The sequence below is a fragment of the Ursus americanus genome, chromosome 12, assembly GCF_024610735.1.
Source record: "Ursus americanus isolate L20-20 chromosome 12, mUrsAme1.1.p, whole genome shotgun sequence".
NCBI classification, from domain to species: Eukaryota; Metazoa; Chordata; class Mammalia; order Carnivora; family Ursidae; genus Ursus; species Ursus americanus.
Window position 1 is genome coordinate 34,927,617 of NC_142138.1, and position 26,500 is coordinate 34,954,116.

General features: G+C 33.1%; 1 protein-coding gene across 14 annotated transcripts in view; it reads left to right on the forward strand.

Moving 5' to 3' along the window:
• Nucleotides 1-26,500, forward strand: part of ADGRL2 (adhesion G protein-coupled receptor L2) — a 184,430-nt gene that overhangs the window by 154,082 nt on the left and 3,848 nt on the right. For 7 of the 14 annotated variants that reach the window (XM_087866037.1, XM_045801926.2, XM_045801923.2 and 4 more), the window contains 11 exons: nt 4,063-4,188; nt 4,456-4,661; nt 5,757-5,930; nt 6,898-7,107; nt 8,055-8,275; nt 9,601-9,667; nt 17,582-17,673; nt 19,494-19,662; nt 22,418-22,546; nt 23,085-23,181; nt 24,884-25,012. In XM_087866037.1, coding sequence (XP_087722163.1) covers nt 4,063-4,188; nt 4,456-4,661; nt 5,757-5,930; nt 6,898-7,107; nt 8,055-8,275; nt 9,601-9,667; nt 17,582-17,673; nt 19,494-19,662; nt 22,418-22,546; nt 23,085-23,181; nt 24,884-25,012 — 1,620 coding nt within the window. Of the gene's footprint in view, nt 1-4,062; nt 4,189-4,455; nt 4,662-5,756; nt 5,931-6,897; nt 7,108-8,054; nt 8,276-9,600; nt 9,668-17,581; nt 17,674-19,493; nt 19,663-22,417; nt 22,547-23,084; nt 23,182-24,883; nt 25,013-25,243; nt 25,326-26,500 lie in introns of all 14 variants that reach the window. The other 7 variants (XM_087866042.1, XM_087866041.1, XM_087866043.1 and 4 more) reach the window with 3 other exon arrangements.

Genomic DNA, 26,500 nt, shown 5'->3' on the forward strand with positions numbered 1-26,500 from the left:
GTGAGGCTCTCCTATGAATGAAGTGTATTCAGTGTCAGGAAATCTGTTGTACAAGGCATATATTATTTCAAGCGTACAGAATATATAGATACAGAGATTATCATAAATATCTGTATTCCACTCTGAGCCAAATCTTAGTATTGTACCATTTTTGCTTCACATTCTGGGGGGGAAGTAAATAGTTACTGATAATGTTTAAGTCCTCTGGGTCTCCTCCTTGTTGATCAGATCAAGAAGGGCGTAACCTTTCTTTAGTAAGCTTCTTTTTTTTCTTCTAATTTTGCTCTACAACTATGCACATTTAACAGTTGCTTTTTGTGTTTTTAACATTAATGATTTCACACTATATATGTAGTTGTATAATTGTCCCTTGCCCTTTATAGTTTTCATACTCGTGCATATTAATATGTGCATCTCAGGTTCATTCTTTCATTCGATCTAAGATACATCACATTTATTTAACTATGCCGATGATAGGTATTTTAGTGACTTATGCTTTTTTGCTAATAATACGGAAAACAGTGAAGGTTTTTGTGTGTCTTTGTCCTCATATGTATGTGCCTTTCTAGACATATATGGATACACACACCTAGAAACAGAGTTTTCGAATGATGGAGCATGCCCATCTTCAACTTTATTAAATACTGCCAAGTTGCTTTCTAATATTGTTTACCAATTTACATTCTCACCTGTTAACACCATTGTTCTCTCCCTATTACTCTTTTTGCTAAAGAACACTTTGTTATTGACAAATGTTATTGTTCTAATGGGTTTGAATTGATCACATTATTGTTTTAATTTGTGGTTCTCAGATTACTTAATGCCTTTATTGGGTATTTTAGATTTCTCTCCTGTGAATTTGTTCTCCAGGACTTTTACCTATGCATCTGTTTCTCTGTAGTTAATGCATTCTGGACATTAATTCTTTGTAGACTGTATAGATTGAAAACATTTATTCTGTGCGTGCCTTCTCTTTTTTATTTTGTTTATGGTATCTTTTGTTTACAGAATAATGAAGTCAAATTTATCAGTCTATTCTCTTAGGGTAGGTGCTTTTGGTATCTTATTTAAGAAATACTTTCCTTTTTGGTGTCCTCAAGAAAATTTTCTCCACAGTGATACCTGTAACTTTATAAATGATCTTATGTAAGACTTTAGAAATGATAAAACTTTGCCTTTTTATAATTATGTTGAAATCTACCTGGAAATTATTTTTGTTTGTGATATGAAGGAAGAAACTAATTTGGTTTTTTGTTTTCTGAGGGTTTTTTTTTTTTTTTCTTTTTGGATAATATGTTGTTTTAGTACTTTTAGTTCATAATTCATTCCTTTCCCCAGCAGTTTGTAAGGATATCTCTGTCATTTCTATACATGTTAGAAGTGTGTTATGCATTGCTCCTTTTGTTTTTGTTTTAATAATATTACTATCTGGTGAGTTCTTTCATTTCTGCTCCTGGAGGAATTACCTTAGGTACTTTTGGCATGTATTTTCCATCTGAATTTTAAAGTCAGTTGTTAAGTTCCACAAACTCAAAAAATCTTTTTTTTTCCCCCAAAAAATCTTGTTGGAATTTTTATTAGAATTAGGCTGAAGAGAGGGAAACAAACCATAAGAGACTCTTAACTATGGAGAACAAACTGAGGGTTGCTGGCGGGGAGGTGGGGGGGGGATTAAATAAGGATGATGGGCATTGAAGGGGACACTGTGATGTGTGCTGAGTGTTGTATGTAAGTCATAAATCACTAAATTCTACTCTGAAACCAGTATTACGCTGTATGTTAACTAACTAAAATTTAAATAAAAATTTGAAAAAATAAAAAATAAAATACTATATTATAAAAGAAGAATTAGACTGAGTATGTAGATTGATTTTGAAAGAAGTTTCATAGCTTTATTTACCTGTTGAAGTCTCCCAGATAAGCTCTTGTATAATTCTCCATTTGTTGTTAGGTCTTCTAATAAAGTTCTGTATTTTTCCCATTAATATCTTCCACTTTTAAAAATCAGGTTTATTCTTAAATAACTTGCATTATTTGTTTTTATTGTAAAGTATCTTTTTTAAAATTACATATTCTATTTGTTTGTATAGGATCACAGTTGATTTTGCTGATTGCACCCTTGCTAAATTTTTTTACTTTATAATATATAGAGGCTCTCTCAAAACTACTATGTAGTTAATTGTATCTTCTGTAAATAGTAAGTTTGCTTTTTTCCTTCAGTCTTTACTCCTTTTTTCTTTTTTTCAAGATTTTATTTATTTGAGAGAGAGAATTAGTGAAAGAGCATGAGTGGTGATGGGGGAAGTGCAGAGGGAGAGGGAGAAGCAGACTCCCCGATGGGCAGGGACTCCTATGGGGGAGGCTCCATTTCAGGGCCCGGAGTTCATCACCTGAGCTGAAGGCAGACACTTAACTGACTGAGCCACCCAGGCACCCTATGTACCTTTTTTCTTGAATTACTGCATTAGCTAGGTCTTTTAGTACAATGCTAATAAATAAAACCCCTAGTAGGGATCATCCTGACTTTAGAAAGAATGCTTCTTGAGTTTTTCACTATTGTTCACCTATAGGTTTGGATAGATAAACTTTATCTGATAACAAAACCTTTACCTGGGTAAGGAATTTTTCTTTTCTTTTATTATTTTGTAAAGGTTTTTTTTTAATTGGGTGGGTTTTAAAGTTATATTTGTAAAAACAAAGGGGGTGGGTGAATTCTTCTTATCTGTGTGTTTATAGAAATAGCTACACAAAAATATGTATCAGTAGAGTGAAATTCAGAAAAATGTATGGACTGTATGTATTGAATTATTTAAAAAGTATTTGTTACTTTTAAAAATTCTAATATACGAAACTAATCAATTTTGTGTGTAATTCCTCTCATTTCATCAATAAAATGCCATTCTAATTATGAATATAAAATAGTTGACTTTAGTAAAAACAATATTACTTTTCCATTCTTTTTAGAAATCAAATGAATATTGATAAATATTGATGTAAAGTATTACAATCTTTATTGGAATTACAGTAGACATGTTTATGTTGATGACTATTTTAAATATATATTATATACACACACACATATATATACATGTATATGTATGTATTTGAAAAAAGTTTAACAACATTGGTCTTGTTGATTAGGTAAATGTTCTTAGTGTTATATGCCAACCTGTTTCCCTTTCCATGAATTTTTGAGCTTTGGAATAATGTACAGTGGTTGGTAAATTTTTACTATAAAGGCCCAAATAGTATATATTCTAGGCAACTATACAACATGGTCTAAGTTGCAAATACTTAACCGACATTGTAGCACCCAACCAGCCATAGACGGTATGTGATTGAGCATACATGGATGTATTTTAATAAAACTTTATTTACAAAAAAGGTGGCAGGTCAGATTTGACACACAGGGCCTATTTTGCTCAACTTAAATATGTAAACATGTATAGCTAGTAGTGAGAACTAATGGGAAGTTTTAACATAATGCCAGACATTTTCTCATTGTGCTGGTCTCACCATGTTTAGAAAATAGAGAAAATCAAGAATTGCAAAATTGAGCTATGCAATCTCATTATCGATTAAAATGTATCATATACAAAGAAATAAATGTATACATGCAATAAAGGCACTCAAATTTATGCTTTATATTTTGTTTTGCCATTGTCAAGGAATGTTCATTGAAAAATTATTTAATGTAAAAAAGGCAAAAAAATCGTTTTGAAATAGGTTTGTTTATTTTAATGATATAAATGAAACTTTGAAAGTTGTGTGCTTTCAGCTCATACACTTCACATTCATAGGGTAAGTGTCTGGAATTAGTTGATTACATAAGATACAAAATTATGAAAAAATGTTAAAATTATTATATGAAATTTTTTAGAGTAGTCAAGGTTTAAGTCCTCCTAGAGTAGTTTAGTTTGTTCATGATTTTGTTGAAATGTAACAGTTAAGTTTTGTAAGTAGAAAAAAAGAAGCAGCGGTTTTCGTGCAATTACCATTTGCTTCTTTGTAGTTTAAAGTAATGCCCTTTTTTCCTCCCCCTTTATTCTTTGCCTCATCCAGTTCTGGAAGTTGCAGTACTCAGCACAGAAGGACAGGTCCAAGACTTTAAATTTCCTCTGGGCATCAAAGGAGCAGGCAGCTCAATCCAACTCTCTGCAAATACTGTCAAACAGAACAGCAGGAATGGTAAGATGGAGCAGAGTCTTTTAAAAATTGACAGGTTTTTTGTTCATTTAAATCTATTAATCCTAAAATGCTGAATATTTGACTCCTAATATAACAATACTGCTTACCATTTAAAAGCAGATTTAAAATAATGCTTTACTTTCCCAAGAAACTTAATCTAAATAGAATCCATAAGGATTTTTTCCCTTTTATTCTTATTTGAATGTATCTTATTTTATTCATAAGAATATTTCCTGTAAAGGCATATGACTATTTTTACCTTCCTAGGGCTTGCAAAGTTGGTGTTCATCATTTACCGGAGTTTGGGACAGTTTCTTAGTACAGAAAATGCAACCATAAAACTGGGTGCTGACTTTATTGGTCGGAATAGCACCATTGCAGTGAATTCCCACGTCATTTCAGTTTCAATCAATAAAGAATCCAGCCGAGTCTACTTGACAGATCCTGTGCTTTTTACTCTGCCACACATTGATGTAAGTTATATATGCTAATGAGGTAGTGGAAGGTTATAAAACCAGTGAGGAAGGAAGGCTAAACTTGACGTGATGGAGATGGGGAGAGAGGGAATGGGGAGATGGCAGAGAGGAAAGAAGAGACCTTTCCATTTGAATTTCAAATGTTGGACTAGGTCAGAGGCATAAGTTTATTTAAGTCTGTGAACATAAAATTAAATGAGCCTGGTTCAGTGATTATTAGAACTTAAGTGTATTCTTAATGAAAGCTAATTCAGTAATCAACAGGAAAATGTAAATGACTGTAATTTGTTTTAGAATGAAAATTAACTCTTACCTTAACAGCAGGATAGCCAAGTATTAACTGTTAGAACTCTGCCTTTTTAGTGTGGCAGACCTTTTTGTTTTTGTTTTTGTTCTTTTTGATTTTACTAGTCATGTGTGACACAATTGTTATCAAGCATTGGGTTTTTAAAAATCTAGGCTTGAAGAGATGTGATTCCTCTGCCGTACCTTAGAATGAAGTTGGTAGTTAAATCATTACACTGTGTTGGAAGATTGTCTGCAGAATTTTGGCTTCCGTTACAAGCAGAGTGAATGAGTGCCCACAGATAGCCAGGTGGATCTCCAAAACTGGCAAAGAAAAATAAATTTGTGCAGCCCTTCTTTTATAACTGCTGCCGTTGGTTCACTCTTAAAAACCTTGACATTGCTAACATGTCACTTAAAATAAAAATGGGCCCCAAATCGATTTTAAAACAATTGGTCCTTATAGAATTTTCTCAGAACAAATTCATAGGTCTAATTTTGTCAGAAAAGAAAAAAAAAATGATTCCAGTGTACCATCACTATGTAAAATCATAAGATGGAAATTGTAATTGTGTAAAATGGGTCTTTGGTAATTTAGAGTACGTTTTAGAGTGTTTCGGACTATAAAACCCCTTTTAAGTTAGATATCTGCCTTGTATAACATAGCCTACAATTTTGCTGATGAAAAACTTTATAGTCCGAAACATGCAAAGTTTAATCTAAATTACCTTTTACACATATTAAACAATTGCTATTGCCATCTTAGAGTGTAAAATCCTAATTTTATCTTGTCATTTTATTTCCCAGCCTGACAATTATTTCAATGCAAACTGCTCCTTCTGGAACTACTCAGAAAGAACTATGATGGGATATTGGTCTACCCAGGGCTGCAAGCTGGTTGACACTAATAAAACTCGTACAACGTGTGCATGCAGCCACCTAACCAATTTTGCAATTCTCATGGCCCACAGGGAAATTGCAGTAAGTATTTGCACTTCTAATTAGTAGCAGAGAAAAACCTCGGAGATTCAAAACAGCTTGTATAATAGTCCCTTCTTTGGGTGCTTATCGTAACTAAAAAGCAAACAAAGTAGTGTGGATTTCTAATTGTTTCTACACTGTCCATATATTTTAGGAAGTCTTGGCACTATATTTATTGTTACTTCTTAAAATCATGTGCTTTACAGACTAGTTCTAAGTTTTACTCCTTTGGGTAGGTGTTTGGCAGAGGCAGTCGGGGATTTAAAAAATGAACAGCAATGGGTCCTACAAAAGAGAATGAGGGCTCTAAAGTTTAACACACCCTCCCCATCTTGAATGTTTGACTCTTGTTTTACAGCTTTTATTTTAAATTTTCCTAACAGCTTTGCACGCTGTGCAAAACTGCAGATTTTGAAAGGTCAGGATAGCTTCTGGAATGTTTCTTCATATTCTTTTCTGTGATTATGGGAATGATAGCCAGAAGATAAAAATATTTTAAGAAATAGAGCATGAAAACTCGCAAATCTATTGTGTATTTGACTCTTAGTATATAAATAAATACCAAAACTCGAGGGGAAAATGAAAACTTAAAATTTTTTTGTTAGCCAGGAAAGTCGTGAAGATATCAATTATTTTTAATCATAACTGAGTGTCCTTTATTCTATTATATAAATATTTGTGTTTATGTAGGTAATTAGTTCAGCTGTTATTTTGAAACAATTAGACTCTTGCATTATATTCTAGGTAAAATTCTCCACTCGCATAGGTCATTCTTTGGATATAAAAGTTAATAAGATAATATTGAACTCTGTTACATGTTCAAGTTTTCTTTTTAGTTTTGAGCCCTGTTTGAACACATAAGAATATTCATAGAGTTTGGTATTAAAAGGTGAGCGGCACATGTGAAAGCTATCTTACCTTTACAATGCAGGAGTACTAATGTTCCTCATACTGTTTTTATTTTCAGTACAAAGATGGAGTTCACGAATTACTCCTTACAGTCATCACCTGGGTGGGAATTGTCATTTCCCTCGTTTGCCTAGCTATTTGCATCTTCACCTTCTGCTTTTTCCGTGGGCTGCAGAGTGACCGCAATACTATTCACAAGAACCTTTGTATCAACCTTTTCATTGCGGAATTTATTTTCCTAATAGGCATTGACAAGACGAAATACATGGTAAGCACCCCCTTCAGCTTACTGTCCTTGGATCTCTGAAAATCATTATAACAGGTGTGAATCCACACACGATCCCATATTGATATTTGACCTTGTAACTTAATATAGTTGACAATGGCGATATTGGAGGATAATTTATAATAAATTAAAAGACAGCAGATTCATTAGTTATTATTATGAGTTAACTCATTTCTTGTATCAAGGTGCATTTGCATTTTTCTGGGTTGTTATTAAGACATGTAATTTGAAAAGAAGAGTGCCAGGGACACTGAAATGAAAAGATCCTATTTTTACAGTTTTCATCTTGCTTACATAGTCATTCTGACCAGTGATCATTTCTTCGTCTTCTGAGCCATTTGTTCATCATCACAAGGTCTCAGTGTCAGAAACAGTACTTAGTAAGTAGTTAATGCTTTACCCTGTATTCGTCTGCACCGGGATGAAGTTAAAATGCTCCACATAGGACAGGAAAAGAATGTTAGGAATTAGATCTGGGGTATTCATCATTAAAGTGGAATTTTAAATTCTGTTACTGAAAAAATAAAAATAATATATTTGGAAACAACTGTCCTAAATATGTATGGAGCAAATAATCTGTAAGTGGAATACTCAGATTTAATAGTGGATAATTCTAGAAGAGAATTTAGCATATGTTTTCTTATGTACACTTAATTTCACTAAAAATAGTTATGTCTTACAGTGATGAAATTCCTAGCACACCTGCCATTATACTCTATACACATTAAACTCTTCAAACTTGTCAGTGTTTAGAACTCATTTCCATTTGTTAAAAAAAAAGTCTTTTTTTAAGAAATAGTAGTTTACTCTAAATAATGTTGTGTTTTAAAGACAGTTATGAGCACTGTCAGTGAATATTGTGTAATCTGGGGGTGGTCTGCTTGTATTCATGTGTTCTCTTGTGTGTTTTTTGTTCTTTTCCTTTCTAGATTGCTTGTCCGATATTTGCAGGACTTTTACACTTTTTCTTTTTGGCTGCTTTTGCTTGGATGTGCCTGGAAGGTGTACAGCTCTACCTGATGTTGGTTGAAGTGTTTGAAAGTGAATATTCAAGGAAGAAATATTATTACGTGGCTGGTTACTTGTTTCCTGCCACCGTGGTTGGAGTTTCAGCGGCTATTGACTATAAGAGCTATGGAACAGAAAAAGCGTAAGTAATTGCAAGCGACCTGAGTGTTTTTCAAGTGAATAATTTTTTAAAGCCTGTTAGCTGTCAGTGAGGGTCCCTGACAGACTGAAATAGCATCTGAAAGCTTTATTGGTAAGAGAATGGGCATGCCGTGCACAAATTACAATCAAGTCTTTTGTAATTTTCTAGGTTCAGAGGATTTGTACTCTGGCGAGGCGGATTCTAAATTATGGACTTTCTTTTTAACACAAAAGATTGACCTGAAACAAATTGAAAAAGTAAATAACTTTTTGGCCTTAGAAAGATATTAAGTAAAAATTCTTCTGAACTTAAAGCATCTGACAGGTTTAACTACTCAGTTTTAACCTAATGCTTCATTAGCTCTCTTTGTGCAGCCGACCCTCTAGCTAACTCACATTCTGAATTGTGACAGTAGCACATTCCATCCCATACGTTCTGCTTTGATAATATTTTATCAGGCAGTTTGAAAGGATTAAAATAAGTCACTGTCTTTCATTTATGAAAAATACAGATATTTATGGAAAATGACAGAAGGTAGACATAGCCATGTTTCTAAGGATTTTATTTGCTAGGAGCATGAATTTGCCTTCCAATTCTGTTTATATTTGCCTTTGATAGAATTAGTTATATAAAGATTCCTTGGACTAAAGAAAGCTTTTTGACTATACAGATGATGAAAGACAAATAAAAGAAATTCAGTGGGGATTCAATGTTATATGAAAAATGAACCACTAAGTAAAATCTGTCTTAATAAGTTTATGCATCATTTACTCTAATACTATATGAGTGCTATGCTTTGATTTTTTTATCTCGCATTCATCCATTCCCAGTTGAGGTATTATATTTATGCTCTACTGTTTTGAAACAAGCCTAACAGCTGAACATTTTGTTTGTCTGTTATGTTCCATAGGGTTAAACACTGTAGCTCAGGTATAGATACGAAAGGCAAATTTTGAAGTTAAGAACTTTAAAATGATGAGACAATTTGGAATATTGAGTTTCAGGTTTTCCTTAGGAAAGTCAGAGGTCTTAAGAATTAGGGATTCGGGTGTAGTTGGGGTTTATTGTTTTCCCCATACGAGCATAATAATGTATACCTTTACCGAATTTAAAACCTGAAATGAAAAACAGAAGGTTGAAGTAAATAAATTACTGCTCTTTACCTCAAAGCCAACTCAGAATTATTAAAATTGTTCTTACCCATGATAAATGAATTTTCACAGGCAATTGTAACAATAGTTTTGTTAGATTTTTTGAATTCTATATTTTTTGTAATGTTGAGGGTCCATTGAAGCTACTTCAACAAACTCTTCTTTTCATAATAGTTGCTGGCTTCATGTTGATAACTATTTTATATGGAGTTTCATTGGACCAGTTACCTTCATTATTCTGGTAAGCAGACTCTATTTTCCCTTCATTTTTATCTTGCTGCTTTTGCAGTGCTATTGAAACAAAGATAATTGGTTTTATTGTTAATTTTTCTATGCATTCAAGATTTATAAATGTATCTAGCCTACAGGGTAAAACTACGTAGTATACCTTAAATGTTATATACCATTGTTGAGAGTGTATGTACTTGCTAATTAGTATATTTCGAAAATCCTCTTTCCTCTAAAATGTACTTTTCCTTATCTAATTTAGTTTCCTACAATGTCATGTCAAAATCTAAAAAAATATACGTAAGCCCTGTTAAGATTACAAGATTTGGGCCTAGTTTAATAATTAAAAAGGAATAACTGAAATGTATAGTGTATTTTGTTTTTGCGTAGTGGAGTTTTTTGCTAAGAGTTGTAGTTCAGGAAGTTATGTCTCCAAAATCTCTAATTTTAGTCCTGTACCAAGCTATGTCTTATTTATAAAATAAATGAATGTTTTGTGGAATTGAAAGAACATTAGCTTAATTTTATTATATTAATTTCCACACAGTAATTAAGTACTTTTAAATAAATGTCCACACCCTGAATTCTTTTTAGGGCACAAAATTTTTTTAAGCTTAGATTAATAACTGAGTATTGAATCAATTTTAAACTCATTAGAAATAAAATTACTTTTCTAAAACTTTAAAATGCCAAATAAAAATACTGGTCTTCAAGAAATTTTTTAAAATAAATTTGATGCAAGCTAAATATAGTGACATATAAGGTTTTTTTTTTAACTGCTTACATTACCATTAGTCAAATATTTGAAATATAGTTGAAATAAAAGGATGTAGCTAAAATATTTGGATTTTGGTACTTAAAACTTTTCACTGAGTTTTAGCATTATGCTGTTGCAGATAGATGCTATTGACCATTATAAGATTGAAAAGGAAAAATAAGCAAGTTTAAATATTGCCTATATCTTTTAAATACCTATTTTAAGGATTTTTTTCCTTTAAAAGAAGTGATACACTTGAGCTTATTAGGATATTTCTGTAGTTAACCAGTGGTTCATAAAATTGAGAAAAAAAATGTAGTAGTTCAAGGAAACTTAAAACCACTTCAAATGTATGTACTTTTGTCCTTAAAATGAATTATTTTATACACTTAACACAAAGCAAAACAAAAATTCGAAGTGAATGCCAGTAAAAGATTCTCAAGTGTTTCTAGAAAAGCTGAATTACTAAAAAGCTAGAATTACTCGATCCAAATGATTGTGCTAGTTTTTGTTGTTGGTTTATTTAAGTTAACATAGGCTAAGCCACTCTCAAATTAAATGGTAAACAGCTGATTTGAAGTGGCATGATCCTTAAAGACACAGGCTTCTCTTTTTTTCCCCTGAGCGCTTGGCTAACCATATTGATAACTTTGAGAATTGTAAAGACCATTTTAGAGATATCCAGTCTATAAAAGTATCATGTGTTAACTTTTGTTGTACTAGTTTTGTTTATTTCTATCTCAAAATAAATACTGACTTTAGAGTATTAAAAATTTTTTCACTTGGCCGAAAGTCTTTAATGTTCACTTATACTCCACTTCTAGTAAGAAAAGAGGTGAAGGACATTTTATTATATTGCCCATTTACAGTGTGAGCCAACTATTATTTATTAGTCTTATCATCATTGTTACCCTGTACCAAATAATTTAGGTTGAAATGTGAAGGGCTTTGGGGAATAGTGTTCCCAACTTCAAAAAAAACCCAAAAACCAAACACAGCAGGTAACTGTTTTGACGGTACAGATGCTAGGAGTAGTTCTCCTGCAACTGCTTTGCCCTCTGATTCTCCCAACACAGAGAGGCAAAGAGTGGCATAGAGGTGTAAAACGTCTTGCATACCCTAAGTTGAGGTATAATATGATTGTGCAGCATATTTGTTGAATGCTAATACATTTATACCGCATACATCCTTCCGATGAGAAAGGATATTTAAAAGTCAATTCAAACACAAATCTTAGTAATATGAATTATATACTACCCTTTTAAGGAGTACTTTTACAACAAAAAGTACTCATTACTATTCCTGGAAAGTGTAGTTTTGCATTTCCAACTTTTCTGAATTGAAGCCATTTAACTTAGTAGTATTAAGTAAGTGTGCGTTTTTAATAATGTTCTATGAAGAAAAATAACATGCTATGGAAGATAAAACTTCTTGCTTTTGTATTTCTATAGACTGTCTTGCCTACAGGCACTAGAGTTATTATATCTATGAGAAAAGTGCTTGTAAGTAATGAGCAGTGGGAAACCATTAGTATGCCTGAAATGGTTTAATGAAAGCTTGGATCATGACACGTCAGGAGCTGTTCTTATCATTTGGACAGCTCCATCTGCATCGTTAATAATTAATTCAGTTCAGTAAGAGTTCAGCTCACACACTCATTTAGAAGTCTTCTTCAGAGAACACCTCTCTGGCTGCTAGTCCCAGGGAGAAATAGGTTTCTGCTCGGCTAACAGCAAAGATCTGGAGATACAAGTGCAGTTTTAGAGTTGCATTTGCAGGTAGCAAAAGCTCCAGGGAGGACAAAAAGGGTCAGAACATGTGCGGTTCAGTTAGGTTACTTCGGAGTGGTGTTTCTGTTCTTCTGTCTTATCATATCCATGTCAGCCCTGCAAGCTGTGGAATGAATTTTAAGCTGCTAAGCTCAGACGGATGTGATTCAATTGAGCAGGTTGATGACTGTAACGCAAACTGTGCGCTCCTATAATCAGTGGCACCCTTTGCTTTTCTAAAACTTCTTTGTATTTTCGTGTCACCAGTATGGGTGACAATCTATGCCATATCATCAAGTAGCAAATTCTATCAGCAAATTATACTGGTAGATTATTTATACAAGAACTCATGAAATTATTATTTTGAGATAGGTGAAAGAGTATTATTTGTCATTAGATGAGAAGGAATGCCCCATTTGGCAATTAACCTTATTTAGCTGAATGAAAAAGTCTGTTTCTTCTGAATTTGCTCACTTTCACATAGAATTCTATTAACAGATGCCCATCTACCTACTTACCTGTGTGTACACACACACACACACACACACACACACACACACATACAGAGAACGGAGTTAAAAAAATCTGATTAATTCCTGGATGAGTTGCCTCATCTCTAAAATTAATCATCGGTGTGGGCATTTAGGCTGGTGGGTTGGCCTTCAGTACATAGCAAGATCCTAGGACTGTGTTTACTAGTGCCTTCTCTGTGAATGACTGAGTGATGACATCACTTACCAGGTTTAGATAGATCTTTGTTTACACAGTTGTAACTCTGTCTTTTTCCTTTCTCACTGATGCATAGCACCTTTCAGCCTATCCCAAAATGTGTACTATGGTTAAGCTTAGTAGTATTTATGTTGGAAAGAAAAAAATTTAAAAAGTAGACAAAAAGTGGCTGCATTGGAATTTGAGGGGAGAAGAGCAGCACTTGGACGGTGGAAACATTCTTCTCTCCCTGGCTTTTTGCCTGCTTTCCAGTAAGAAATAGGAGAAGTTCCTTTGACGGTTAGGATTTCTTTTATTTTTTTTTAAATGCATACCAAAGGCAGGAAAATAAATTTGGGAGAGATAAAAGTGAGGAGAAAGAAATCACTTACTCTAATTAGAAAGGGAAAAAAAAGAAGCACAGAAGTTTATGGCTGGAAAGAGCCATTTATGTCATGGGGAAAATGCAAAGAAGGAAGAACTCAGATTTGCAGTCAGTACTTCATTTGAAACTAACTTTTTGTTTGCCTGTAAGTGACTATTTTGGATGATAGATTTAATCAGAGATATTTCCATTTGCCCTTCAATTTCTTTTTCTGATTCCTTTAGTTACATTTTAAGAGAACAACAAAGGAGAAAAGAGGAAAAAAAAAATTACTTTACAAAATCATGACTCTTATAAAGAGTATATCACCTCTTGAAAAAAATCACAGCCAACAGTATTTTTTCTATGAAAATAAGTATATTTACATTTTTTAACAGTGGAGGTAAAAAAAGTATTTTAAAACTTCATTTTAAAAATTATTTACACTTCAGGATTTGTTCTGTTTAATTCCAGAAAGCATTTCACTGTCATACATACTGGGGATAATATATTAAAATGTTCAATACCTAAGTGACATAAGTATCTTTTTCATTTCTTTAATAAGACTAATAAATACATTATCAGTGAAATTTTTAATGTGGATTTGGGGAAAAGAAAAGTACCTTATGTTTAACTTTTTTTTTTCCATTTTATATTATGGTTCATAGCACATCTTGTGTGCCTTTTTTCATAATTACTTTGTCTTGATAGGATGGTATTTTGTCCTGTTGTAGATACCATTGGTTCATTATTTGCATATTTCCAAGTCATATTTCAAAGTCTAATTTAGTGTTGGATTTAATTATGAATTTCTTGGCAACCTAAACATTAGTGCACTGGTTATAATTCTTCCATTTAGTTATTTTTGAAATTGGGGAAATCACAGACATTTGTGAAACAGTCTGAGTGCAAAAATCTTTCTGTAGTTTTATGATTATTTTTCTAGTATTAATTATTTTTAGAGACTCACTTTTAAAACATGTTTTTGAAGCATTCAATTCTACCTATGTTAGAAACAACAGCCTTTTTTTGGACCCAATTATGAGTTTGTGTGATGTTTAGTTATGTGAGTGGAACACCATCAGGTTTGAGAAAACAGAACTAACTGTCAGACACACTGTTTGTCTACTGGGAGTAGGAGTGTGTGGACATTTTAGCGATTTGCTGATTATGGGATGATAGTGTTTTACAAAGAAACAGAGAATTAAGTTACTTTAGCAAGTCGATCAGGTAGAAGTCACTTAAAGAGCCCATCTCTTACATTCAGGATTTCCTTGAGGCTGTATTTTATATATTAATTAATTTATTATTTATCTTCAACTCATTCCTCATCTCTGAGTGATTTCTAAAATGGATTACTCTTTATAGAAGTAGAATCATCTTTTTTTTTTTAATAAAAAACTAGTATGTCTTTGCTTTACTAGGAGTCTCTTAATTTTCTCACCCAGAATAAACTGACTAATTTTATTTGTAAAGATGCAGGGCTGTGGAGCCCGCACACAGTATATTGAATCTCAGCACTGACATTATATAGCTAAGTAATCTTTGGCAAGGTACGTAACATCTTAGAATGTAAATTGACTCTCCTGGCGCTTTTGTTTCCTCTCCACGTAGGATTATAGATTGTTGTTTTTCTTGTAATTTTCTGAACTTGTTTGTATTGTGAATGCGCTATATTTATAACTGGAAAAAGCCCTAAACAAGAATATAATGTTCAAAAAACCTCAATAGGGTGAGGAGAGAGGAAAGGGAGATGTATCTCCCAGTCTGTTTTTTAAGGATTGAATAAGATCGGTTTTCTGTGTCACATTCAACTTGATTAATCCGCAGTCTTAAAAGAAAGAAATGGCTTTGTATCATATTTAAGTTTAAATTCTATTCTTCAATAGGTAGATTTCATTTTCATTTCAGTTTTATTGGAAAATGTGTTAGTTCTGAAGTAACGGATTTTAACTTGGTCATTTTCATTGAAAACTATGTTGGTGCATGCTCACCCTCCAGACTTCACATCTTCTCATTTTCTTTTCATGACATGAGACTTCATACATCGACAGTTTTTCACCTTCACAGTCTTTATTTTCTTGTAGTTTATACATTATAGTGGATAACATCCTTACTGGAGTGCACCACTACTACTATTATTTTACTCCTCAGGGGATAATTGATATGCTTAGAAAGTGATGAACACCAAATTGTGGCCCTATATGCCTTAGGAAATTGGGTAAGAAAAGGAGGGGGAAGAAACAACCCTAGGTTCAGAATTATGGAATGAAAGAAATAAATGGCTATATTAGGACATTCAAAAAGAATGGTCAAGAGGTTTGAAGGATTTTAATTCTGAATCTACAAAGCAGCTTTTCTTTCCTAAGAGTTGCATCAGTTTGTGTGTTTATTTGGGTTTTGTTTTGTTTGTTTGTTTTTCGGATATTTGGAGTTCTTATTTGTAACCATTCTCTTAATTTTACTAGTTAAGACCTACTGTTGCATAAAATAAAAAGTAAAAACACTGTAGATTTTGCCTTAAAAAATTAGAGGTATACTGTACCATCATTGTTTAGAAACGAAATCAGATATTTACTGTACTGTCAGAAGGATCTTTCCCTAACTTCTCAAAGGTAGAAATTGCATCTTACTCGCAATACAGTAGGCACGTACTTGTGTGGAACAGTAAGGTCAATAAATATTTGTTGAATGAATTGCATTATATTGTAGTATCTCTGAAAATGTAAACATTTATTTTTATATCGTGACCAACTGGAATAATCATTAGAATATAAGGCTAGAAAAATGTTTCCACAAATCTGTTTGCTTTTTCTCTAGACAAGTATTTTAATAAGTTAATTTTTAAGTAGTTTTTTAAACAGAGAGCTTCTTTTGTCCTTCTTTTGTTGATGTTAAGTAATTAACATGGAAGGATAGAATGCTATCTGCCAACACTTGCAAATTATACCCATTAACCTCGTTTTATCCCTTAAGAGGAAATTCTACATCTAAGAGAAATAATAAGGCACAGTTGACAAAATGAGTGATAAACAGCTTAGATTAAAGCCTTCACTCTGTTCCTAAACTCATCATTAGGAAGGACTTGGAAATTTTATTTATTGCTCTATATAATTTTTCCTAATTATAAAATCAGAAGTAGTGATGAATAAGTAAAATAACATTATCATTTTATCAGATGGTATTTGTGTGTGACTCAGTAAAAATGATCATCTTATTATAACAAAATTATGTTGAGTGTTTACCACCAAGGAATTGCTTTTGTCCCTATTTGCCCTTTTCTGAATACACCATTCGGGCTTGCGCTAAGCCAAGTACAGCTCACAAAATGTATCTTTGTTTTGTCTTTTTAAAGTAGTAATCTGAAGTAAATAAAATGTCAAAGAAATCCAGTAGTGATCAAGCTTAGTTCTGTTTTTAGAGCATAAAAGTGGAACTGCCTTCCCTCTGTCCAGCATTGTACCAGATTTCTGTGGAAGCAGATGCAAAATTGCAAACAGTATCTTTCTTCAGTCAAAACATGTCTTTCCTTCTCAGTTCACTCCTGTTGACCTCCCAAGCCTTCCTTCTAGGTCAGGTTCCATCTTCCCCTTTTTTGCTTTTGTTTGCACCTCCATTCTTCGCACAGCTCAGTGTTCAGAGGGGCTCAAAGCAGCCTTTCTTCAGAATTTACCTACGTCCATACAATAGAGAGGCATAAGGACAAAAGGACTGATGGCTTTTAACCATTTAGTAGCAAATATATACATATTTTAAAAGTTTGTCTTTCTAGAACTAAGAAGTATTTTTCATATATTTTTTCATTATTTTTCATATATTTTATTTCATGTGATCCTCACAATTACCTTACAGATAGATCGTGCAAATGTTATTCTCCTCCTCTAATCTGTCAAAATCAAAAGCTTGACTCTCAGCTAAATCTTAGGGTCCCAAATCCAGCAATTCTTGTAAGCTACATGATGTAACTGCCCCTTCTAAAGAACTCACTTCAGTGTTTCCATTAGATGGCTTTTAGGCCCTGGAGTACCTCTAGCTGAAGAAACTAATTTAGGTTTTCTAATTTATTTAATCATCACCACATGATGCTGATTTAATGAGGTTGCAATTTCATGTCAAATGATCTATTTAAAAAATCGATCATACATAGCCGGGGTATTTTTTATTTAGACTTAACTTGATCATTGCCTTTGTAAAATTGAGTCAGTGAGTGTCTACCATATACTCATGTCATTGGTATTTAGCTGCATTAACTCATTAAGTATATTTGCAAAACTTACTCATTTTTTACTCTGTGGATGTAGTGGTCTAACTCTTCATTTGTTATCACAGCTAAATATTATCTTCCTGGTGATCACATTATGCAAAATGGTGAAGCACTCAAACACTTTGAAACCAGATTCTAGCAGGTTGGAAAACATTAAGTAAGTATTTAGTATTTTAATTTTAGTGCTTGACAAACCAAGTGAAAGATACTATCCACAGAAAATACATGAATGCCTTTTATCAACTGGAGAAATTATTCAGAATGAAGTTTTACTGATCAAGGTTGAGTCTCACTGTTAACCATGTCACAGACATTGGTCAAAAATTAGATAATGATTTCTGTCTTGATCTAGAGCCAAGACATTGTTTCAGCGGCTTTGTGGAAATTCCGTATCACTGTAGCAATTTCATTTGAATTTAAAACGCAGTTCAAAATGATGTTGCTCTTTGCATGGCTGATATGATTATATTAAGTTTGTTTTGTTAAATGACTTTTTTGATTTAAGGATTCTGAGCAGTTTCTACTTCTAATCCTGTTTTCCTAAGATAATTTACTCTATTACTGTTGTTAACTTGGAGATTATCTATTGTTTTCATGATAATTAAAGAAACGTTTACTTTATTTCAATATTGAATACAAACTACAATATCCTGTCAATGAAAAATGCTATCTGATTTAAAAAAATGGATAGCTGTTGATTTATTCAGTCATTTATGGGAGCATTTTCAGAGTTATCTTTTAGATATGAGTTAATTTAAAATGTGAGGAGGTGTTATTCAAGTTGGTTAAAACGGGATTGTGAAAAATATTTTTAATGTAAAAAATGGCAGATCTATAGTAAGGGTAATTTTAAAAAAATTAGATGTTTTAGATAGGTTAGTGCCAGCTTCATTGCATGTTGCATGGTAAGAGAGAGAGCTAATCTTTAGCATCTCTCTCTTTTCTTCCTTTTCCTCTTTCTGTCTTCTCATCTACACCAGTAATTACCGTGTTTGTGATGGCTACTATAATACGGACTTACCTGGGTAAGGCAGAACCCTACATTCACAAATTTATGGCATGATTTATATTTTTTACAAATCCGTCAGTATCATGAATTGCCCTTAATTTTTATAATTATTTTGGAATATCTAATTTGCTATAGTATTTTTAAACTATAATATGCCTTTATTTTTTAATTGCTTGCCTCTGCATTTTGACTTTCTTAATTTTGACTAATTTATAAAATATATAAATGCTTTCTTATTACTTTCTATTTTAATTCTGTCTAATAATTTTGTTTCTCTTTTCTGCTTATAATGCTTTCTAGCTATGAAGATAATAAGCCATTTATCAAGTAAGATCATTAGTTAGACATGGAATGCACTGACTTTAAATCCTTTCCATTCCGTCCTATTTTCTACAGTTCTTTTCTCCTTAAGCTATTCATGATGAAATCTCTCCAAAATTATTTTATTTTGAGGTTGTTCTCATATTTTTGTCCCATTTCAGCGAGGCTTCTTCATGCTTCAGTTAAAATACCTTAGGTTCACCTAAGATTAGTTTAGGTTTAAGTGATTATCTGCCATTTAACCTTTCTGTATGTGTCACATTATTCAGTGTCATGAGTACACCACAGGAATAAAAAGACAGAAGTAAACTAATTAAGGACTCCTTAATTTCTTTTACTAAAATGCACATAAAAGACAATAAAGTCATGGGGGATGTTTTACACCTTGGATTTTAATATAGTTTTGATACCTTGTTAATGCTGGAGTAAGAAAAGGTCATACCTGCTGTTGCTGTTTTCACTGGAGGCTGCAGTACTAAATGCTATTGTTCTTTCTTTAATCAATGAAAGGTTAAAGCCAAAATGCTGTTGAATTTGAATGTGAACATAGAGAAAGTCAACTGCTACTACTGATATGTTAATATTGAAGTGTGAGATATGTTGTTCTCTCATTGAACTTGTTAATAAAATTCACTTTATTTTTTCAGGTCTTGGGTGCTTGGCGCTTTCGCTCTTCTGTGTCTTCTTGGCCTAACCTGGTCATTTGGGTTGCTTTTTATTAATGAGGAGACTATTGTGATGGCATATCTCTTCACCATCTTTAATGCTTTCCAGGGAGTGTTCATTTTCATCTTTCACTGTGCTCTCCAAAAGAAAGTAAGTGAAAATACCTAGAGGTTCTAGTTGCTTGTTCTTTGGTTTGAAAATCAGAGATGAAATAGAGAAGATTTTACAGTTTTACAGCTGGCGTATTACTAAATAGAATCATTTTTAATCATTAATTGTTATGCATGTCTGGAAATTCAGGCTTTGCATATAAAAAAGTCAATACCAATCATCTTTTTGGATCTCACTTTGGAAATATTATAAACTAGACATTTATGTTAAGATTTCTTTTTTGCTAGTGGGGTCTATAAACATGCTTTGTGCAAAAGGTATACAAGATAAAGAAAAGGTTAAATAATCTCATTTTTTGCTCAGCAAAGGGAATGCAGTGGTCCAAAACAAAATTGAACATAAGGACAAATGACCTTGATTTTAAAAGCACCAGACATACAAAAAATTAATGTTACCTTTTGAGTAGTTGTGAAAGATCTAAAACCCAGTAATTTAATATCTCACATCTTATTATGTTGTCCTGATTTTCTGCTAAGTGGAGTCAGCAAAGATGATGCAAAAATTAAAGATGAAAAACTTGCTAGAAGATGTAAACCTAAGAGAGTAGTTTGGCCTCCTTTTAACTAGGTATCATCCTTTCTTTGTCTGCATATCTAATATAGTCTTTTTATTCTGTTATTACTAGTTGGTCACTAAATTGAACAGAGAAATAGAATTTTGAAAGTGAAAACTATTATGTTTTCAGTCCTGACAAGATGATAGTGTTGTTACTTCCATCAGTTGTTGAGTAAGCTATAATTTTGAGATAATGACAGTGGAATGTGCAATACTGACAGATAATGTACATTCACAGCAATATAGGCATTAGGCAAAACCAACATTGGAGGGTATTATTTGGATAAAATACCATTTTGATTGCCATTGTCTTGGCCATACAGCATTTCAGAGCAGTTAACAGCCATTAAATATACAAAAAAATTTTTTGTAAGGTATCAGGTGTTATTTAATAACATTGAACTTTAATTTTCTAAACATTATACAGGTATAACCTTGTAATTACTTTGGTTTACACTATTTCTTACACAAATGAGCATTTTGCGTACATGTATAGGACCACATATCATAATTTCTTCCCAATGTGTTTGACATAAAGCATAAATTATTTCCGCGTAGAGGTATGTATATTAATTGAACAAAGAGATTTTGCTGTGCTTTTTAATTAACAATTACATTTTTGCAACATTGTGTTGGGCTTCCTTTTGAATACATTCTACTTAGTCTGGGATATGTCCTTTTGGATGCTGCCAGGATTAATGGCTAAGAATATGATATAAAATGATTTAGTTAAAATACACTTTTTACTGCTTAAGTGAGCATATTTAAGCAAATAAAATGCTTTGAGAGTTCAAGCCCATTGTTATTTGTTCTAATAGGTGTAGTTAAATAAGGCTAAGAGGATGAAAATGCAAGTGCCCCTGGATCTAAAAGATCATCTAGTAACTTTAATTCTGTAATTTTTCAAGGAATGAGTGTCAAAGTCATGGTCTTTGCAGGCAGATCTGAGCATAGAACCATGAGGGGGGAAAAGTCTTTCTGAGTGCTCTGGCAGCCTACTAGAAAATAATTTCTTATGCAACTTCTCCTTGTCTGTTCTAATTCCAGTCTGGCTCTGAGCCAGAGCAGAACCTGTTCAGATGCCAGTAGGGCTGTTCAGAATCCAGCCCTCTTCCCCACTCCTCCCAATTCCACACCAGCTTTAGAGGTGGGGCCCTATTCTTTAGCAGTTGTTTAGACTTCACTTTTTAAAGTTTACTTTAAACTTTCTTTGGGCCTAACAACTTTCCTATCTATTCCTATATCCAGGCTTCAGGGGAAGAGGGAAATTACATAGGTAACTCATTACTGTGAATGGAAATTGCATAAATAGTTCCCTTGTGTGCTAATGAAGTGAACAGGCATCCTTGACGCTCTACGCTAGGATGCTAAAGCTAGACGCATCAGAAAATGAAGAAAACATTCCATCCGAATTAATAGCATATGTATCAAAGTCCTTTTTCTTCTTTATTCGTGTGCCAAAGTAGTCTTGTCATTGTAAAGAGGTTTCCCGTTAACAGAAGTTTATGTATTGACCTACCTAAAAGGCCATGAAGCGTATAAAACTTAAATGACTGAATTATGAGTGGTTAAATGTAATTAAGCAAGGAAAGTACTAATTTTTTGTCCTTATTTTCTTAGCATGAAATATAAAAGTGGGGGTTGCTAAGTATATAGATAGAATAAGGCCTTAAAGCATTATTAGGTATGCATTAATAACATTTTTTTTTAAGATTTTATTTATTTATTTATTTGACGGAGAGACAGCCAGCGAGAGAGGGAACACAGGCAGGGGGAGTGGGAGAGGGAGAAGCAGGCTCCCAGCGGAGGAGCCTGATGTGGGGCTCGATCCCAGGACTCCGGGATCACGCCCTGAGCTGAAGGCAGACTTAATGACTGCGCCACCCAGGTGCCCCGCATTAATAACATTTGTATAATAATAGGGCGTAAAGCAATCCTACATACTACATCACCTTTTGAAGATCCTACCAGCTGGTCTGGCGGGCCGAGATATTTTTCTGATTACTGTTTCAGCAGTTTCAGTTGAACTTGGTTTTAGAAATTGAATTTATTTGCTCCACAGATTAGTGTGAGTGGAACTTACTCTTCTCAGCTGTTTCCACCTTTCATTTAATTAGAGAGAGAGAGAGAAGCGAGTACGTTTGCGTTAATCTCTCGGTGTCGTGGTTATTCAATGCAGGTACGAAAAGAATATGGCAAGTGCTTCAGACACTCCTATTGCTGCGGCGGCCTCCCGACCGAGAGCCCCCACAGTTCCGTGAAGGCATCAACCACCAGAACTAGTGCTCGGTATTCCTCTGGCACACAGGTAACAAAGAATTTGACAGCATCTTTAATTAACCTTCTTTATAGAAAGCCTACTGAGACATGTTCCTTTCAGATGCACTAATTGTCTCCTCATTATAATCATCTAGGTAGCAAATACTTGCTTTTTTAGTATTTTGGTCTTAATTGCTTCTTAAGTATTCATTCAAGGCGTTTCTTTAGGTGTGAACATCATTTTTGAGAGGTATACTTCTTTAAGAAGTCTGTGATCATTATTTGGATACCCTAAGGTTAGGCAGCACGGTACTCTGTGGGCACTCAATAAACATTTGTTGACCAATCAGTCATCTCCGCTTTTTAAAAAGGCCATTAAAAAGAAAAAAAAAACTTTTTAAGAGTGAAAGATTAAATATTCTTTAGTTCTAGACTTCTTACCTTTAGACCAGAATCAACACACATTTCTTTTTAAAGGTCCCCAGATAATCCTACACAGATTGTTTAGGGTAGATCTTTATGTGTCTTTAATAAGGTAAGCTTGGGGAAACTAACATAACATATGTCTTGCTATTTTATATTAATAGAGTCGTATAAGAAGGATGTGGAATGACACTGTGAGAAAACAGTCTGAATCTTCTTTTATCTCAGGTGACATCAATAGCACTTCAACACTTAATCAAGGTCAGTTACTAGGAAAATTTGACTTTACAATATAAATTTTGTACCTATTGCCAATTTACAATAATTCTAGAGAAAATACTGATTTTTTTCCCCTCTCAAATGGGTTTATATCACAAGCTCTTAAACCTGTTGAGTCAACTTTTATCCTTTATGAAAGTACATATAAATTTGTCTTATCCAGTAATGTAATGCAAAAAGTAGATTTTCAAACTCCACAGTAAAGGAACAAAACTGGAAAAAGTAATTACTAAGAACATACTTTGCCATAGATTAAAATGTTTTCCTTCAGTGAATACAAATTTATCTTTTCTGAGACATTTGTGAAAGCTTTCTTCTTAAAACATTAATATGGTTAGAATAACTCCTATTCACATTAAACAGTGCCAGTGCTGCGGTGAAAATTCTTATTTGTGAAATTATTTTTACACTTCTTTCCAAAAGTAAAAAATAAGTGTCAAAAACATTTATAGTAAATCTCCATAAGCAAATAATTAAATACATGAGAATCTACAAAGCAGTTTTTTCTATTTTCATTACTATTTTTAATGTGTTTACATCTTTAAACTTATATAAACAATATAATGCTTACTTAAAATAAGCTGGCAAATAATTTGGCAGGTTAAGGACACAAGTGCACATAGACACACATAATCCTGAGTGCAAGCTTAGTAAATTTGAATTTGATATGAAAAAATCATGTTATTGTATGTATCTATATCCTTAAAAAGGTAATTTGTTTTGATGTACAGATTTGTAATATAATAGAACACGTTATTTTTCATCACAAATATGAAAGACATTTTTCACTGTTGACATTGTTCTGATGAGATTCTGGTTTAAAATGAAGAAAAGACTATGTATGGCATCAAAACCAACTTGAATTTTAAAATATTTTTAGTCAAATTACATTAGCTATGCAAAACATACGTTTGATAAGTATTGAAAGGTTTGCAATTTGTCAATTAGAATGAGTGAAATGTGTGTTTATTCCATTGCTCTGATGTTTTACCTAATTCTGTTAAGATGACTGTCAAAAAGGAAATGAATTATTCAACGATTCATTTTTGAAACCTGGCAAATAAGATTACGGAATGAAAATTCTTACTCTATGGAGTTTGGGAATGGTCTGATAATTCATTATTCATTATACACACAGTCTCTTTCTCCCCCCCTCGGCATGTGTGCTCTTGCATTTACTAAGAGAAGCTTTGTGCAATGTGTCATACTTTTTACTTGTTTGTGAAAGTTGTTTTTCCTCCTGCTTGTGTCAAAGTTGGTATTAACACAGATGTTTTCATGAGGGATAATCCCACACCTGTAAATTCTGAAAGTTTGAGATTCCCTCTTCTGGGCCTCAGTGGTTAGGTTTTTAATATTAAGCAGTAACATCTTGAAACATAATGTTGATCTCTGTGCATTTAATTGCCATTTTTGTTTAAAAGTGATTTTGTATAAATTAGTAAATGTCATCCTCAGCAGGTGTTTACTTGGGGGACTTAGAAAGCACCTGCGAATTACTGAAATTTAACTTCCCTCTCCCCTTTCTCCTTCAAATTAGTAGTTCAAATACAGTCAGAAAATTTCAGCAGATTATCCATTGCCAACTTGTCCGCTACCCTTGATGAATACAAAAAGTACTTTACTGCAACTGTAACACAAAAATAAGAGAACTGATGTATTTTTTTCTGTTTCTTTGCTTTAGGAATGACTGGCAATTACCTACTAACAAACCCTCTTCTTCGACCCCACGGCACTAACAACCCCTATAACACATTGCTCGCTGAAACAGTTGTATGTAATGCCCCTTCAGCTCCTGTATTTAACTCACCAGGTGTGCTTATACTTACGAATAAAACTACCTTTCTTTGCTGCTAAACAGAGCTCTGATCTTTGCCCTTTTTCTAGAATACTCAAGTTGCCATATATTTATTATTACATCTTTAATTTCTCAATTTAAAGAATTATGGTATTGCCCATGCCAGGCTTCTAAAACTGCACTATATTATAGTAAAAATTCAGTCATGATAGTATTTACCAATAATTATCCATGTTTTTAACACAGGTGGCATAAATCTTAATATATTATTACAGGACTGACATCACATGGTCCGAGAGCCCATCTTCAAGATTTATATCATTTAGAGGTATCCTATCTATGTAATATACTGTTCAGTTTACTCTAAAGCTTGCAGACAGAATTTGCTTCTGGAATGAATTAGCTAATAAAGATAATTTGGATGCTTAGGCATAGAAAACTGCATCCAGCATTATCAATGTAACCAAACTATAGTATAGTGCAGCTTTATGGTAGTGTTTTTTTTTTTCCTTAAAAAAAAAAAACTTTAAGAATGAAGTTAATATTAGTCAGTTTATACCTTTAGTTTTTTATTGGGGGAGGGGGGAGAGATTGTCACTAACCCATCCTGTATTACTATGTTTTCTAATAGCTTATTAAAAAAAAGCATTTAATATTAACACAATTTTCAAGATTTTGGTAAAATTATCACATAATCACTGCTAGCATGTAATATTTATTTGTGGTTGATATTTGCCACTAAATTAAACAAAGAATTTTGTTTCCGTTTTTTTTTTTTTTCTTAAAATTCTTTTTTAACGTAACTGCAGTTTCTCTTTTCATTCTCTTGTTTTTCTTACTTTCCTTATGCTTTCCTCTAGCAACCTACAGAGAGACAAGTATGGGAGTCAAACTTAACTTTGCCTATCAAATGTAAATTTTTTCAGCATGATTTTTAACCGGCACAATTAAAACATAACTAGCAGTCATGAAGTAGACTCAGCGGGCAAGTGGTTCACAATTTCCAACTAAACTGTTAACCAAATTCAAACAGTACATTATCTGTACTGCCTTTTGTCAGTAACAGAGGTCTGTAGCAAATGCTGTCCATACTTAACTATACGCAATGCTGAAATAATTTGCTCTTTAAAGCCTGAGGTGCTGTCAACCAGAATGCTTAATAATTGACTTATCGTTTCTGCGTTCCCACAGTAATCTTGCTACAGGCTGTGGAAAGTCTTCAAGTGAATTACCTGAACTTGGGCAGAAAAAGTTGCCTCTTCAAAACCAGTCAAAGATGTGCTTAAATCTGCAGTATATCATAGAAAACGCCTTTTGCATCATCCAGTATATATTTTGTATTTATTAAGCAATGATAAAAAGAAAAATGGCAAGATCGAACCTCGATAGAGGAAACAAATTGCTGTGTGTCACCTATAACTTAAAACACCAAATGTTTTCTAAATACAGATGGTGGCACATGCATGAATTTAGGAAGATAAACAATTATGTCAATCAAGCTGA